The sequence below is a fragment of the Passer domesticus genome, chromosome 3 (genome assembly GCF_036417665.1).
Source record: "Passer domesticus isolate bPasDom1 chromosome 3, bPasDom1.hap1, whole genome shotgun sequence".
Classification (NCBI taxonomy): Eukaryota; Metazoa; Chordata; class Aves; order Passeriformes; family Passeridae; genus Passer; species Passer domesticus.
Genome location: NC_087476.1, coordinates 245,418 through 260,304, shown reverse-complemented (window position 1 = coordinate 260,304; position 14,887 = coordinate 245,418). Strand labels below are relative to the sequence as shown.

At 64.6% G+C, this 14,887-nt stretch overlaps 2 protein-coding genes across 2 annotated transcripts; both read right to left on the bottom strand.

Moving 5' to 3' along the window:
• Nucleotides 1-12: 12 nt before the first annotated feature.
• Nucleotides 13-3,479, bottom strand: DNAJC5G (DnaJ heat shock protein family (Hsp40) member C5 gamma). Its single transcript, XM_064411388.1, has 4 exons — nucleotides 3,272-3,479; nucleotides 2,252-2,465; nucleotides 1,952-2,105; nucleotides 13-1,438 (listed from the first exon to the last, which is right to left on the bottom strand). Exons 1-4 carry the CDS (start codon nucleotides 3,382-3,384, stop codon nucleotides 1,362-1,364), a joined length of 558 nt encoding a protein of 185 aa, XP_064267458.1. The 5' UTR covers nucleotides 3,385-3,479; the 3' UTR covers nucleotides 13-1,361.
• Nucleotides 3,480-4,195: 716 nt separating this feature from the next.
• LOC135295728 (uridine-cytidine kinase-like 1) lies at nucleotides 4,196-14,741 on the bottom strand. Its single transcript, XM_064411385.1, has 14 exons — nucleotides 14,425-14,741; nucleotides 14,104-14,210; nucleotides 13,766-13,936; nucleotides 13,255-13,326; nucleotides 12,574-12,763; nucleotides 12,420-12,481; nucleotides 12,136-12,152; nucleotides 11,361-11,459; nucleotides 6,005-6,098; nucleotides 5,812-5,874; nucleotides 5,599-5,721; nucleotides 5,419-5,526; nucleotides 5,184-5,340; nucleotides 4,196-5,064 (listed from the first exon to the last, which is right to left on the bottom strand). The coding sequence occupies exons 1-14, from the start codon at nucleotides 14,678-14,680 to the stop codon at nucleotides 4,991-4,993; spliced, it is 1,593 nt and encodes a 530-aa protein (XP_064267455.1). The 5' UTR covers nucleotides 14,681-14,741; the 3' UTR covers nucleotides 4,196-4,990.
• Between the last annotated feature and the right edge of the window lie 146 nt (nucleotides 14,742-14,887).

Here is a 14,887-nt window from a genome sequence, read left to right as displayed (position 1 = left end):
TTGTTTCGGCCCCGGCCCCGGCCCCCGGCGCTAATTTTAGCCGCCCCCGCCCCGCCGGGGCCGCAGCTGTCGGCGGCGTCGGGTGACACTGAGTCACCGCTCCTGCCCACCCCTCGGGACCGGCAGGGCCCGGCACCGGCCGCGCTCCGCACCCGCTGGTGCCCTGCCCGGGAGGAGGAGCGGCCGAGGCCCCGGGGAGCGGGGCTGGCTGGAGCAGGGGCTGCAGGGCTGGCAGGCATGCTGAGGAGAATGTGCCCCGCTCTGCAGGCAGCAGGGCTGCGGGAGGCCGGGGTCCCGCAGACCCCACAGTGCCAGCCCCCCCGAAGAGCAGGGCGGGGGGACTCGTGCCAGGACACCCCCATCCCCACTCGCCCTGGCACCCTGGCTATATTTAGGGAGTGAGGCAGAGCCCATGCAGCTGCGGGCAGCGGCAGTGACCAGAGATGGGAAGAACGAGCGAGCGGCTCCCCGTGTCCCCCCCGGCCCCAGCCCGGCCAGTGCTGGCCCTCCGCAGGGCCACGGCTCCCCGGAGCAGGGCAGGAGCAGGGCCGGTGCCGGCAGCGGGGAGCAGGGCCCCGGGACAGCAGCAGGAGCAGGAAGAGCAGAGCCTGCGGGAGCCAGCAGCAGGGGACACACAGTGCGACCAGGTGGGTGACAGGAGACAGGTGACATTCCCTCCACTCGACACGACCACGCCACACAGGGTGTGACCTGCCTACTCCACACCCCGGTTAGTGCAGCACCCCGCAGGATCCACGGGCACAGCCCCAGCATGGACAGCACCCAGCAGAGGCACATCCTGCTGCGAGTGCTCCAGCAGCCCTGACACCAGGCACACACACACACACTCCCCTCCCGTCGGCCTTTAATGGTGCCCACAAAAACCCAGACAAACCCAGAGGGCAGAGGGAAGGGGCACACACAGGAGCACCCCAACCCCACAGCAGCGTTTGGCACCCAGCACGCACAGGGAGGGCTGAGGAGGGGCGGGCTCAGCCCAGCCCCGAGGTTACAGTGCTAATGGTCTCGGACTGAGAGCTACAGAGCTCGGCCCGGAGCATCTCTGCTCGTGCCTGCTGCTCGGTGCCCCACCCGGGCACGGGCAAGGCACTCAAGGGGGCCACAGCAGCACGGGCTCCAGGCCACTGCCACCACAGTGCTGGGACACTGGGGCATTGCCCTGGAGCTCGAGCAGGGGCCCAGGAGCCTGTGCATTGATGCTGGCCAAATTAACCTGAGATTCTATCCCTGGCGAGGCTGACGAGCCGGCCCGGGGGGCGGGACCGTGGTCCCAGACAGTGACAGTCCCAAAGGAGGATCCCTGCCCCGGTCCTGGGGGAGCCGGCGGGACGGGGCCGGCCTCAGGCATCGCTCCTGGTGCTGGCTGGCAGCGGCTCCGTGCTGGCCGGCGGCTGCGCTACAACGGGGCCCTGAGCATCTGGAAAGGAAGAGCTGCAGATCAGCGCCTCAGCCCCACCCTGTGGCGCCAGCGAGCAGCAACCTCACAACACTGCCCCGAGGGCTCCCACAGCCCCGGCCAGTGCAGAGACCCGTGGGAGTGCCCCGAGCCCAAGGGAGCCTGCAGAGCCACCCAGCCCCACTGACACCAGTATCGCCAGTGCCAGGGAACACAGCTGGCCGGGAGCACAGCTGCTCTGCCCGTGCTCTGTGCCCCAAAGGGCAAAGGCCCCAGGGTCTCCAAGCTTCAGGTCAGTTCAGGGGACCTTTGTCCAGTGGGAAGGAGAAAGTGTACCCACGGCCCATGCAGTGGCTCCCTCTGTCACTGTCACCAGCCCTGGCCCACACAGGAACCACCAAGAGCTATGGCTAAAACCAACCCATGAGCTGAGCCAGAACTCTGTCCCCACACGAGATGGGACATGGGGACACCCCAGAGCCCCCACAAAGCAAACACAGGCGCTCCCAGCTGCCGGGCTCCCACCTGACTTACCGCTGTCCTCTGCACGCATCTGTGCCTCCAGGTCCTTGGGGTCCACGTACTTGTAGGACTCATCCTCCTTGGGTTGGCAGCACGTCCCGCAGCAGAAGAAACAGCAGCAGCAGCAGCAGCAGCAGGTGAGGGCTCCGCAGCACAGCAGCAGTGCCTGTGTCAGGGCCAGACGTGCTGTGAGCTCAGCAGAGTCCCTGCCCCAGCACAGCAGTCCCGAGAGCCCACTCAAACACCAGCCTGCCAGCACGGCACACCACCGAGCTCACCCAGCCCCACCACGCCAGACAGCCCTGGGCTCACCTGGAACCACCACTTGGACATGAGGAAGTAGTGCCGGACAGCATCGTCGCCGAACTGCTCGGCCACGTAGAGGCCGAGGGAGCCGTACTGGTCGTACAGGCGGCGCTTGTCCGCGTCGCTGAGCGTGGCGTGGGCGCTGTTGATCTCCTTGAAGCGCTCGGCTGCCGCTGGGTCATCGGGGTTCTTGTCCGGGTGGTACTTGAGAGCCAGCTTCCTGCGGGTGCAGCGGGGGGACCCCCGGCACGGGGTCACAGCCCGGCTTCCCGGGACAGCCCACAGCCCGCACGGAGCTGGAACCCCCGGCATGGGATCACAGCCCGGCTTCCCGGGACAGCCCACACCGCGCACGGAGCCGAGGCCCCCGGCACGGGGTCACAGCCCGGCTTCCCGGGACAGCCCACAGCCCCGCTTCCCGGGACCCCCGGCACGGGCTCACAGCTTCCCGGGACAGCCCACAGCCCGCACGGAGCTGGAACCCCGGCACGGGATCACATCCCGGCTTCCCGGGACAGCCCACACCGCGCACGGAGCCGAGGCCCCCGGCACGGGGTCACAGCCCGGCTTCCCGGGACAGCCCACACCGTGCACGGAGCCGGGACCCCCGGCACGGGGTCACAGCCCGGCTTCCCGGGACAGCCCACAGCCCCGCTTCCCGGGACCCCCGGCACGGGCTCACAGCTTCCCGGGACAGCCCACAGCCCGCACGGAGCCGGGACCCCCGGCACGGGGTCATAGCGCCGCTTCCCGGGACATCCCACAGCCCGCACGGAGCCGGGACCCCCGGCATGGGATCACAGCCCCGCTTCCCGGGACCCTCGGCACGGGGTCACAGCCTCGCTTCCCGGGACATCCCACAGCCCGCACGGAGCCGGGACTCCCGGCTTCCCGGAACCTTCCGCTTCCCGGAACCGGCCCTGGCCGCCGGGACGGCACCGGGACCATCCGGACGAGGTGCCGGCCGCGCTGGCGGGACGGACCCTCACGCCTGCGCCCCCAGGACGACCGCGGCCCCCCCCGTACCGATAGGCCTTCTTGATCTCCTCGGGGGAGCTGCCCTTCTGCAGCCCCAGCACGCGGTACAGGCTCTCCCCGACCCGGGACAGCTTGCGCTGCGGCCGCGGGGGCTCCGCCATGGCCGCGCCGAGGGTCGCGGGGTCGGACGGGACGCGGCAGCGACCGCCACGGGCCTGCCCCGCCGCCGCTTCCGCCCGCGCCGCCGCCGCTCTGCGCAGGCGCCGCCCGCGCCCGGTGCGGGGCACGGCCCGGTGCGGGGCACGGCCCGGCCGGCGACACCCGGTACGGGGCACAGCCCAGCCGGTACAGGGCACGGCCCGGCCGGAGACACCCGGTACAGGGCACGGCCCGGCCGGCGACACCCGGTACAGGGCACGGCCCGGTACAGGGCACGGCCCGGCCGGCGACACCCGGTACAGGGCACGGCCCACCCGGTACAGGGCACGGCCCGGCCGGCGACACCCGGTACAGGGCACGGCCCGGCCGGCGACAGCCGGTACAGGGCACGGCCCGGCCGGTACAGGGCACGGCCCGGCCGGCGACACCCGGTACAGGGCACGGCCCGGCCGGCGACACCCGGTACAGGGCACGGCCCGCCCGGTGCGGGGCACGGCCCGGCCGGCGACACCCGGTACGGGGCACGGCCCGGCCGGCGACACCCGGTACAGGGCACGGCCCGCCCGGTACACGGTACAGCCCAGCCCGGTACAGGGCACGGCCCGGCCGGCGATACCCGGTACAGGGCACGGCCCGGCCAGCGATACCCGGTACAGGGCACGGCCCAGCCCGGTACCGGGCACGGCCCGGCCAGCGACACCCGGTACAGGGCACAGCCCAGCCCGGGGCATGGCCAGTGCCACGATAGCCGGTACGGGGCCCGGCCCCAGGGACCGCCCGAGCCCGGCGGCAGCAGGAGACGGCACACGGGCATCGCGCTGCTCCTTTATTGGTACAAAACGGCGGCGAGGGGCTGGGGGGCACGGCCGGGCCCGGGACAGCGCGGGCTGCGGGGACAGACCCCCGCCCCCGGAACCGCCTGCTGCCACCGGCGGCGGGGGCGAGGGGGCAAGGCTGCCGCTGCCCTTTGGAAAAAGAACCTGAGCAACAAGGGCAGCACCGGGGACACCTCACCACTCCCCGGGCACCGGCAGCACTCTGCGCACCGGGGGTGGGACAGCACCGGGAAGGCAGCCCCATGCCAACCCCCAGCTCCTGGGACCGGGGATGGAGTGTGGATTGGCAGGGACAGGGTGGATCCATGAGGTCCAGTCCCTGATGTCAGAGGGTCCCACTGGAGCTGGAGGCTGCCCACAATAAATATAAATAAATACAGATTCCAGGCATGGAGCTCACCTGGACTGGACCCCATCCCCGTCTTGCCCCAGGTAGCAGGCGAGCACCCCCCAGGCACAGCCGCAGGGAGCCCACCACTCCCTCTGGAGGCACGGCTGGCCCAGGCCCAGGGGCAGGGCTCTGAGCAAGGAATGTCCCTAAATATCCCCTCCGTGGTCCGCAGGAGAGGCCATCCCTCTCTTCTCCTCCTCCCTGGGGAGGATTGGTCCTTTGGGGCAGAGGGAGACCAGCAGCAGCAGCAGCTTGTCGTGCAGGTCTGGAGAGCCTGGGGCTGGCAGGCGGGCACAGCTGGCAGCTCGGGGCCTCTCCTGGGGGCAGGGATGGGGGCCAGCCCTGCAGCCAGCCTAGCCCGTGCTCCTGTGGCCAGCCAGCTCAGCAGTCCATGCTGTCGCTCTCACACCAGGCCGAGGGGCCATCGGTGCCAAAGTATCTGTCTCCAAAGTTACCTGGCAGAGAAAGGGACAAAGTGAAGGGGCAGCAGCACCAGCTCCACCAGAGTCCCGGCAAGGCTACCCTAGGGTTGCTGGCCCAGCCACGAGGTGCAGCACACCCAGGTGCCCCTCACCGATGCCCGGGATGATGTGGAACTCCTCGTTGACCCGCTTGTCCACAGCGGTGGTGATGATGTGGACGCGGGGAAAGGCGTAGGCCACGGAGTGCACCCCCATCTCCGCCATCAGCAGCGACAGCAGGAAGATCCTGTCCTCCTGCACGTCGTGGTCCTGCGGCACAGGGAGAGGTGAGAGCCCAGCCGGGCCCCGAGGACGCCCTGCCCCACCGCGGCACGGCGCGGCGCTCACCAGCAGCACGCGCACGGCCATCATGGCCGCGGCCCCCGTGGACACCGTGCTGTCCATCAGGATCACGTAGTCCTCGCTGATCTCCTTGGGCAGCCGCAGGTAGTGCAGCTGGGGAGGGAAGGAAGGGTTGGTGAGGAGCCAGCGGTGCCCGGCCGCGTGCCAGGCTGCAGCAGCACTCACCTCAGGCTCCCCCGTGTCCAGGTTGGTCTGGATGAGGATCTTGCCCAGGCGGATGTCCTTGCAGACAGCGGTCAGGGCCTGCTCCATGGTCTCACCTGCCCGCAGGATGGACACGCCGGTGATCTGGGAAAGGGGCAGGACACGTGCTGGGTGCTCCTGGTGCGTGCTGAGCCAGGAGCCGTGCTCTCACGGGGAGCAGGGACCGTGTCTCACCCGCTGCCTGTGGAACCGCTTCCCCTCGTACATGGTGCCCTGGGGCGTCTCCACCGTGACCGACTGCAGAAAGGGGAGCAGAGTGGGGGTAGCCAGACCCCTGGGACTGGGGGCAGCCAGACCCCTGGGACTGGGGGCAGCCAGCCAGGCAGATGGGGTGGGGCTGTGGCTACACCCAGGAGTGGGCACTCACCTTCAGGGGCAGGAAGGACAAGGCATGTTCGATTAGCAGCCGCATCAGGCGCTTGGAGTAGAAGATAAATTCGTCCCTGGTCGTGTCCTTGTTCCTGGGAGGGATGGAACAGGTGAGGTAGGAACAGAGCCCCTGCTGTCCCTGCAGACCACACGTGGGGCTCCAGGGGCCAACGAGCATGGACAGCAGCCCCAGTCTGTGGGAACCAGAGCACTCTTGGAGTGACACAGTCAGTGATCACCAGCACTGTGTGGCTCACTGAGACCTCAGCTTCTGTCTTAGACAGGACTACAGAGGCAAGAGAGTGGCTTAGCTACCCTGGGAGGGAGGTGCAGCACCACTTACAGACATCAGAGAGAGCTGGGAGAATGGGGAGTAGGAACAGGTCAGGCAGGACCATCAGCCCTGGGGCAGCACAAACTCAGGAGCAGTGGGTGAGTGTTGGGGAGCCCGGGCAGAACAGGAGCAGAGCCAGGATAGGCTGGGACCCCGCTGTGGAAGGGGACATAGTGCACCTTGGCTGAGCACGCTGGGTGACAGAAAAGAGTTGAACATGTCCCCAGCTCTCCCCTCTACATCCCAAGTCAGAGAAAGCACTGCTAAGAACCAGGTGACTCTGAAATACCCATCGTGTGCCCTTTCCACAGCTCTGATGTACTGAAGGCACTGAGATGTACAACAAATACAAACCAGAACAAAGCTGCCATGGGGCTGCAGTTCCCAGGAAGCCTCTCTCATCCCCCAGAGGGGGAAAATCCAGCCTCGCATGCAGGGCACTAACCCCACAGCAGAGGGAAAGTAGGTTACTTTTCCTACTGGGAATACCCTGGCCACCAGCCTCGTGGGGAACATGAGGACAAAGAAGTCCCACAGACACCTGCCCATTCCCAGATGGAAGAAGTGGAGCTGGCAACACTCCTAAGAGGCAGAAGGACATTGAATATTTTCACTTAGTATTTTAAGACATCATCTGCCATTTCTTATACCTCGGTGGATGACAGACACCCCCACGGAGGCGCTTGGAGGAGGACGAGCAGTCACTGCTGTCCTCGTGTGCTCCTGCAGCCATTCCAGGGTCACTCACAGCTGAGCATCGGCAGTGACCACGGCATACAGACATTCCCAAACCCCTGGGCACAGCCAGCACCCTCAGGGAAGGCAAAAAAACCAGTTCTGGCCTGGAAGACCCTGCCTACAGCTCCCAGAGTGAGCTGTCAGCAAGCACTCACAGGTGGGCTGCACCCACACAGCCACCCACAGCAGCCTGGCAGCAGCACGAGCCAGCAGCCTCCCTGCCTCCCCTGCAGCCTGTCCTGTCCCAGCCAGCTGTCCCCACTGGGACCCACCCGGCTGTGCTGGCCCCTGGCTGGGTGGCACAGGCCCCACACTGCTCCGGCAGAGGCTCCTCTGTATGGAGGGGCTTAAACCCTGATCACACGTGTGTATGTCACATCCAACCTAACAGCGACACCTCTGGGGATGGGGAACCCCTGGGGAACCCCAGGGCAGACACAGCCAGGAAGCTTCTCCCTGCCCAGGGAGCCAGCAGGGCAGGGGGAAGGGCTGTGCCAGGGAGGGCAGCCTGCACATGCTGGGCAGCAGCAGCTTGCCAGGATCCACCAGTGCCACCATCCCACCCCTCAGCTGGCAGGGCATGATGGGGGGACATCGCTGTCCCCACTGCAGCCCCCTCACCCCACGGCATCACTGCCTGGGTGAAGCCTGGGGAAACACACTGCTCCTATCCACAGAGGAGGCAGATGAACCTCAGCACACTGGGAGCCTGCAGCTGGCACTCCTGAAAGCTCAGCCTTCCCTAGCACGCCCAGGAGATGACAGAGGGACCAGGAGCATCTGCCTGGGGCTTGATCACAGCATCAGCTCTGTGCATAAACTGGACTGTCTGCAGCCAAGAGCCAGCTGGTACAGCCAGGCACCTGTACCTGGGCATGAATAGGTTACAGAACGGTTTGTGTTGGGAGGGACCTTAAAGGTCACCTTGTCCCACCGCCCTGCCATGGGCAGCCACACCTTCAATCAGAGCAGGTTCCCCCAAACCCTGTCCAGCCTGCCCTTGGGGCAGCCAGCTATCCTGGGCAACCTGCAGCAGAGCCTCACCACCCTCATGAAGAACTCCTGCCCAGTATCTCATGTAATGTGCCCTCTGGCAATGGGTACCATTCTCCTCTTCCTCACACTGCATCCTTCATACTCCATCTATTCCCAGCCTCATGACTCAAACTGCAGCTATTCCACTGTGGGACTCATTTTCAGTTTCTGTCTCTCCACAAGAGCAGAAAACTGCTCTAGAAAGTGCTTCCCCACCTGCCAGCCTGATCTACCACGCTGATGCTCATGTGCTGCCAGCATCCCCCTCCCAGCAGTCAGACTGGGGAGCCGGAGGAGTGGGGCCACAGGGAATGGTGCTGGCCAGCACGCAGGACTGACACCCTAGAGCTGCTCTGGGAAGCACCAGACAGCACCAGGAGGGAGCAGAACGTGGCTCACAGCTCTGCTGTGGTGGTGCTGGCTTGGACATGTCCAGGCACCCAGAAAGGCTGTGCTGTGGGAGCACTGCAGAGCTGCAGCCTGCTGCAGGGGAAGGGTCCCTGCTGATGTGGGGCTGAGCTAGGCAGCCTCCAAAGGTCCCTCCCACCCAAACCACTGCATGAAGTTGGAACTTCAGATGCTGGGAATTTTAAATTTTCTGTGCTGAAAGGCAGACTTGTAAGACAGTACTGTATTTGACTTGAGGTTGTGGAGAAGACTTCTAAAATTAATTAATAGCACTAGGATTATGAGTGTGTAGTCGGCTAGAAGTGTGTAATATTACAGGGTGGAAAACTTAGAGTATGGGGTTTTAGAACATAGAAATAAATATGAAGTAAGATAGACATTTTAGAGTAGAAGTTGTTCTTTTTTACTTTTTTCTTCTTTCTTTTTCATAGGTTTGGGCGATGTTTTGTAATTAAACAGAAAAGTCTACATTATAGGTTTGAGAGATTAGTTATTATGTTAAAAGGAAAATAATCTAAGTGTTATTTTTTAATTAGACAGTTTAGCCTTAAAAGACTTTGTAACAAAAGATAGCTACTTTGTGTTTTGCTGATGAAAGACTGTAGAACTCATAGTTGTGAGGTTGTTTCACTGACAAAATATAATAAACACATGAGTCTAAACATGAAATACATTAATAAAGACAAGAGATAGATCTGCTAAGATGCAATAACTGCACATGGAGGTGCAGGAAATGTGGCTAAAGGTGTGTTTGAGTCTCACCAGCCTGGAGCTCTCTGAGAGCCTGAGAGAAGGGCAGCAGGCAAAAGCAGCACCTCAGGAGCAGAGGGTGACACGTGGTGACCAGCAACAGCCCCATGCCATGCCCAAGTCACACAGAAGCCAACAAGTGCCACCAATTGTCACCAGAAACACATGCTGCCTCGCTGTGCCCTGGCACAGCCAGCCAGCAGAGCTCCTCAGCTCAGAGGGTTGGGAAAGGCACTGTCCCAGCAGGATTCCAGGGGGCAGCTGACAGGCTGAGCCGACGCTCCTCAGAAATGTGGCACTTTTTATACACCCTCCCCACCACCCCTGGCCCTGCTCCTGCACAGCCACGTGAGGCCAGTGGTGCCAAAGCCCTGCAGCCCCAGGCAAAGCCAACCCACCCCCAAGCAGCCCAGCACAGCCCTGAGCCTCCGGATTAAGGTCATCAAGCACTTGTGGTACAAAGGTGGAGCCACAGCCCGGGGGAGGGACACGGGCACTGGCACAGGGCTCTGCTGGCACACCTCACGTGCCACATCACCTGTCCTACTGCCTTGGAGCCTGTGCTTCCACAGGAGAAAGGAGTCAGGAGAAGGAAAGGAGGTGCCCAGCCTGTATGTGGTCACGAGTATCAGAACATCATAAATTGTTTGGGTTGGAAAAGCCCTTTGAGATCAAGTTCAGCTCCTCCCCCAGCACTGCCAGGACCACCACTAGCCCACAGCCTCAAGTGCCACATCCATGTGGTTTCTAAATTCCACCAGGGATGGGGACTCCATCACTACCTGGAGTAGCTGTGCTGAGGCTGGAAAATCCTTTCCTTGAAGAAACTGCTCCCAATATCCAACCTAAATCTCCTCTGGAGCAGCCTGAGGCAGCTTCCTGTTATCCTGTCCCTTTTTCCATGGGAGCAGAGCCTGACCCTCACCTGGCTGCATCCTCCTGTCGGAAGCTATAGAGAATGAGAAGGTGCCCCCTGAGCCTCCTTTTCTCCAGGCTGAGCCCCTTCCCAGCTCCCCTCTCCCGGGGCTCCATTCCCTTCCCCAGCTAAATCCCCTGCCCTGGACACGCTCCCTCAATGTCTCTCTTATCAGGAGGGGCCCAGAACTGTCCCCAAGACTGGAGGTGCCCCAGCAGTGCCCAGCTGGGACAGCCCAGTGCCACTGGCCGCTTGCCCACCTGGGCTTGTTGAGCCACTGCCGACCAACACTCCCCTGGCCTCTCCAGCCCCTCTGCCTCACCCTGGGGTGCTTCATGGGGCTGTTGTGACCTGAGAGCAGGACCTGGCACTTGGCCTTGTTGACCCTCACACTGCTGGTCTCAGCACATCGATCCAGACTGTCCCAATCCCTCTGCAGAGCTTTCCTGCTCTCCAGCAGGTCCACACCCCACCCCACTTGGTATCCTCTGCGAGCTTACTGGAAGTGCACTCAGCCCTCTTAGGTGTCTCACAAGGACATGAGCTGACACCCTCCAAACCAACACACAGGTGCCATAGCAGCCACAGCATGAGAGGCACAGGAGGACCTGAGTGAGCTCAGCATCCCCTCTCTGCTGTGGAGAAACACACCTGGGGCTGCCAGGTTCTGCAGCTGCAAAAACAAGTGAACCTCTCTGTAATCCTAAAGGCCTCAGCCCTTGACCCTTCACTAACTGATGCTACTGTCACCTGCAAAAAAAGGAGCATCAGAGGGGAAAGAAAAGATCAGGAGTGGTGAAGTCACAGAAGCAGCTGCCCAGGTCCCTTCTCTAAGCTAGCTCTAAACCCAAGTGCCCTGGGAGAGGGGCAAGGGGTACCTTGCTGCCTGCCACCAGCTGCTCCACCTGTGCTCCAGTGAGGAAAGGGCCAACCAGTCCCCTCCCACTGCAGGAAAAGCCTGCCTTTGGCTCGGGAATCACCCAAATGTGCAGATGTGTAGAGGTCTGGTCACCAGAGAAGTGCCCATGGGGCCAGGGCCAGCTCCATTCAGCTATTCTGTTCCATGCCAACCCCCATGGCTGCAGTCCAGGGGCACAGGGGAGAAACTCACACCAGGCCTTGTGGTGTGATCCCACCAAGCAGCCCAGAGCAGGGCCCGGGGCAGGGATGTACCTGATGATGGTGTGCATGCCCCGCACCTGCGGCGTGCTCTCCAGGACGCTCAGAGTCTTTGGCAGGGGCTGTCCTTGGTGGGCGGAGGCCAGGGCAGCCCTGCAGGGAGGAAGGGGCTCAGAGCTGTGCAGCACACGCACACCCACAGCCCTGGGCCCTTGGAGGGACACGGCCCTGCCAAAGGAAGGCTCCAGAAGAACCCCTCTGAAAGGTCAGCACTGTGCTTGGCCTTCCCGCCTGGATCCTGAGGAATGCCCCAAGTCTGGCACCCCAGAGCTGGAATACCCAAAAAGACTGGGGTGAACCTCCCAGACCACACACACTGCTGCTGCAGCCTCTGCAGCACCAGGATCTGCAGCTCTGCAGGGCAGGACATTCCCCTGCACCCTGGGACCGGGCTGTGCACCGCAAGGGACAAGGGCTGTCCTGCTCAAAGGAGACAAGAACTGCTAGGAACAGGGATCCTGCAGGGCATTTCTCCCACAGAAGTGAGCAGCCCAGGGTAACTCAGGAGCCAGGACAGGAGCAGGGCAGGGAGCTGGCCACATGCATCAGCCACAGTGTGGGACGTGTCACACAGAGCCCAGAGCTGCAGCCACACAAGCCCCAAGGAGCTGACCACAGCCCCTGCAGCACTGGGGAGGAGCAACTACGCTCAGGCACCTCAGCAAGCTCTGCCAGCAGGGACACGGAGGCAGCAAGACTCGGAATCCAGTGGGTGCCAGCAGCCCCCCAGCCCAGAAGAGGCCCCTCTGCAGCGGCGGGTCCCACGTACCTGACTGTAATCTCCCGCTGGGTGGTGCAGAGGTCACCGGCGCAGCACAGGGGAACAGGAAGGACACCCTGTCAGTCACTCACAGCCACCACCACAGCCCAGTGGCTTCCCACCCTCCTCCCCAGTGCCCACTTCACAGATCTGCTCCCCCAGGCACCATGCTGGGCCTTTTGAGAAGACAGGTGATGTCAGGACCCCCCCAGGTGCTCCAAGAGCACAGGTCTGTGTGCAGCCACATCCTGCCCTCTGCATGCAAGGCCCTTCTCCTCCCAGCCCTGGCTCACCTTTTCCAGCTGGCTGTGCACGTGCTGCACGATGAGGTCCAGCGCCACAAAGTTTTCCCCACCTGAGGGTGAAGCAGAGGAGGCAGGTGGGGAAAACCCTAACCCCCTGCCCCACAACACCCGCTCCCCACGCCAGGCTCAGCTCTGGCCTCACCCCTGGGCACCACGATGTCGGCAACCTGCACGGTGGGCTCGATGTACTGCTCGAAGGCCGGCTTCACAAACTTGTTGTACTGCTTGATGACCCCCGCGACGTCGCGCCCGCGCTCCATGATGTCGCGCTGCAGCCGCCGCACCAGGCGGATGTCGGAGTCCGTGTCCACAAACACCTTCATGTCCAGCAGCTGGAAAACTGGGAGGGGTGAGCACCCCCTATGCAGCTCTCACCATACCTGCGTTACTCCCCTGCACCGCCCCGCAGTGGCACCCAGCATCACCTCCCCTGAGGGCTCCGACACCTCCCCAGCAAGCCGGGGCCCTGTCCCTGCACAGCCCCACTGCTGCAGTGGCACCCGGCATCACCTCCCCTGAGGGCTCTGACACCTCCCCAGCAAGCGCAGGGCCCTGTCCCTGCACAGCCCCACTGCTGCAGTGGCACCCAGCATCACCTCCCCTGAGGGCTCCGACACCTCCCCAGCAAGCCGGGGCCCTGTCCCTGCACAGCCCCACTGCTGCAGTGGCACCCGGCATCACCTCCCCTGAGGGCTCCGACACCTCCCCAGCAAGCCGGGGCCCTGCCCCTGCACAGCCCCACTGCTGCAGTGGCACCCAGGCCAGCGCCTGTCCTGCTGCAGCACATCCCCTCCGGGCCAGCGGCCACCTGAGGCAGCGATACCTTGAGCAGCTCCTTGTTGGCGAAGGCCAGGATCCCCTCAAACACGATGACGTTGGCCCCATACACTGTTTTCTGCAGGCAGACAGGAGCTGGGTTTGTCCTGTTTCTCTCACACGCCACAGCAGCACCAACACTGACACAGACAGGGCACTGACCCCCCTGGGGTATCACCACTGTGCTGGGGCTCCCCATAACTGTCCTGCAGCACCCAACACCTTGGAGCCATAGTTGATCCCTGTGCATGATGCTCCAGGCCAAGACAGACCCTGAATCTTGCTCTACATCCCAAGCCTCTGCTCACTGCTATCCTCCCAGCACCTCTCTATCTGCTATCCTCCTCACCTCATATCAGCACTGGCCTGTTTGCACATCCACCCACAGTCTCCCCCGAATGAGTCCCCCACTCCTGATGACCCCCAGCTGTCCCCTCCCTTCAGCCCTCCAGGCCCTGCAGAGGCATTCCCCATCCCCGGGACCCCGAGCCAGGCCCAGCCCGGCCCCTGGCACCCACCCACTCGCGGCGCCGGCTGTGCGTGGTGAAGTCGTACACCGGCACCTTCACGCTCTTGCCCTTCTTGAGCTTGCGCAGGACACTGACGAGCAGCTCGAAGTCAAAGGCATCGGGGTGGTCGAAGTTGTAGTCGCTGCGGGCTGCCAGCGCCTGCTGCCCCTCATCCAGCACCTGCAGGCACCGGCGGCGCTCAGCACCGCGCCGGACACCGGGACACCCAGCACCGCGCCGGATCCCGGCACCCACAGGCGCCAGCCCCGCTCAGAGCCGCGCCCGCTCCCTGCACCGCGAGCACCGGCAGCGCCCGGCGGCACGGCTCAGCGCTGCGCCGCCCGCACCTTGTAGAAGGAGTCCATGGAGAGCAGCACGACCCAGGGCACGTCCAGCGCCTCGATGATCCGCGTCGCCACCGTGGTCTTGCCCGAGGCGCTGCCGCCGCACAGGCCTGCGGGGAGCGGCGGGGCGGCGCCCCGGCCCGGATCCGTCACGGCCCCGGATCCGGCTCCGGTTCCAGCCCGGTCCCGCTCCCAGCCCCTCCCTGGCCGTCCCTCGGGCCTCGTCCCACCATTTCCGACCCTGGCCCCGGTCCGGCCTCCATCCCCTCCCCGGCCCGTCTCGGCTCCATCCCCTCCCCGGCCCGGCCCCGTCCCGCCGCTCACCGATGACAAAGGCCTCATCCACGGGCGCGCCGGTCTCGCTGTACCACGGCGGCCGCCCGGCCGTGTAGATAGTCCGTTTGCTGGTGCGCAGCAGCGGCGGCTCCGGCTTGCACTGGCTGGCGGTGCGGCGCCGCGGGGCCGGGGCGGGCGCCAGCGGCAACCGGCTGAGCAGCGAGCCCAGCGGGCCGGGGCCGGAGCTGTGTCCGCGCTCCGGCCCCGCCGCGCCCCGCCGCTCCTCAGCGCCCGCCGCCGCCATCGCCGCGCGGCCGCGGGGGCTGCCGGGACGGGACGGGCTGCGCACGGCGCGGGGACAGGCCCCGCCCCGGCTGTAACCCCGCCCCGGCTGTAACCCCGCCCCGGCTGTAACCCCGCCCCGGCCGTAACCCCGCCCCCAGCTGTAACCCCGCCCCGGCTGAGATCCCGCTCCTGTGGAGCCCCGCCCCTGAGTGGAGCCCCGCCCCTG

Excerpts from the sequence above, each read along its gene's own strand:
- DNAJC5G (XM_064411388.1), bottom strand. The coding sequence starts at position 3,384 with ATGGCGGAGCCCCCGCGGCCGCAGCGCAAGCTGTCCCGGGTCGGGGAG. Across the intron at positions 2,466-3,271 it reads GAGATCAAGAAGGCCTATCG|GAAGCTGGCTCTCAAGTACC; the intron begins GTACGGGGGGGG and ends CTGCACCCGCAG. Across the intron at positions 2,106-2,251 it reads TGTCCAAGTGGTGGTTCCAG|GCACTGCTGCTGTGCTGCGG; the intron begins GTGAGCCCAGGG and ends GCCCTGACACAG.
- LOC135295728 (XM_064411385.1), bottom strand. The coding sequence starts at position 14,680 with ATGGCGGCGGCGGGCGCTGAGGAGCGGCGGGGCGCGGCGGGGCCGGAG. Across the intron at positions 14,211-14,424 it reads GGATGAGGCCTTTGTCATCG|GCCTGTGCGGCGGCAGCGCC; the intron begins GTGAGCGGCGGG and ends CGCTCCCCGCAG. Across the intron at positions 12,482-12,573 it reads CGACATCGTGGTGCCCAGGG|GTGGGGAAAACTTTGTGGCG; the intron begins GTGAGGCCAGAG and ends CTTCACCCTCAG.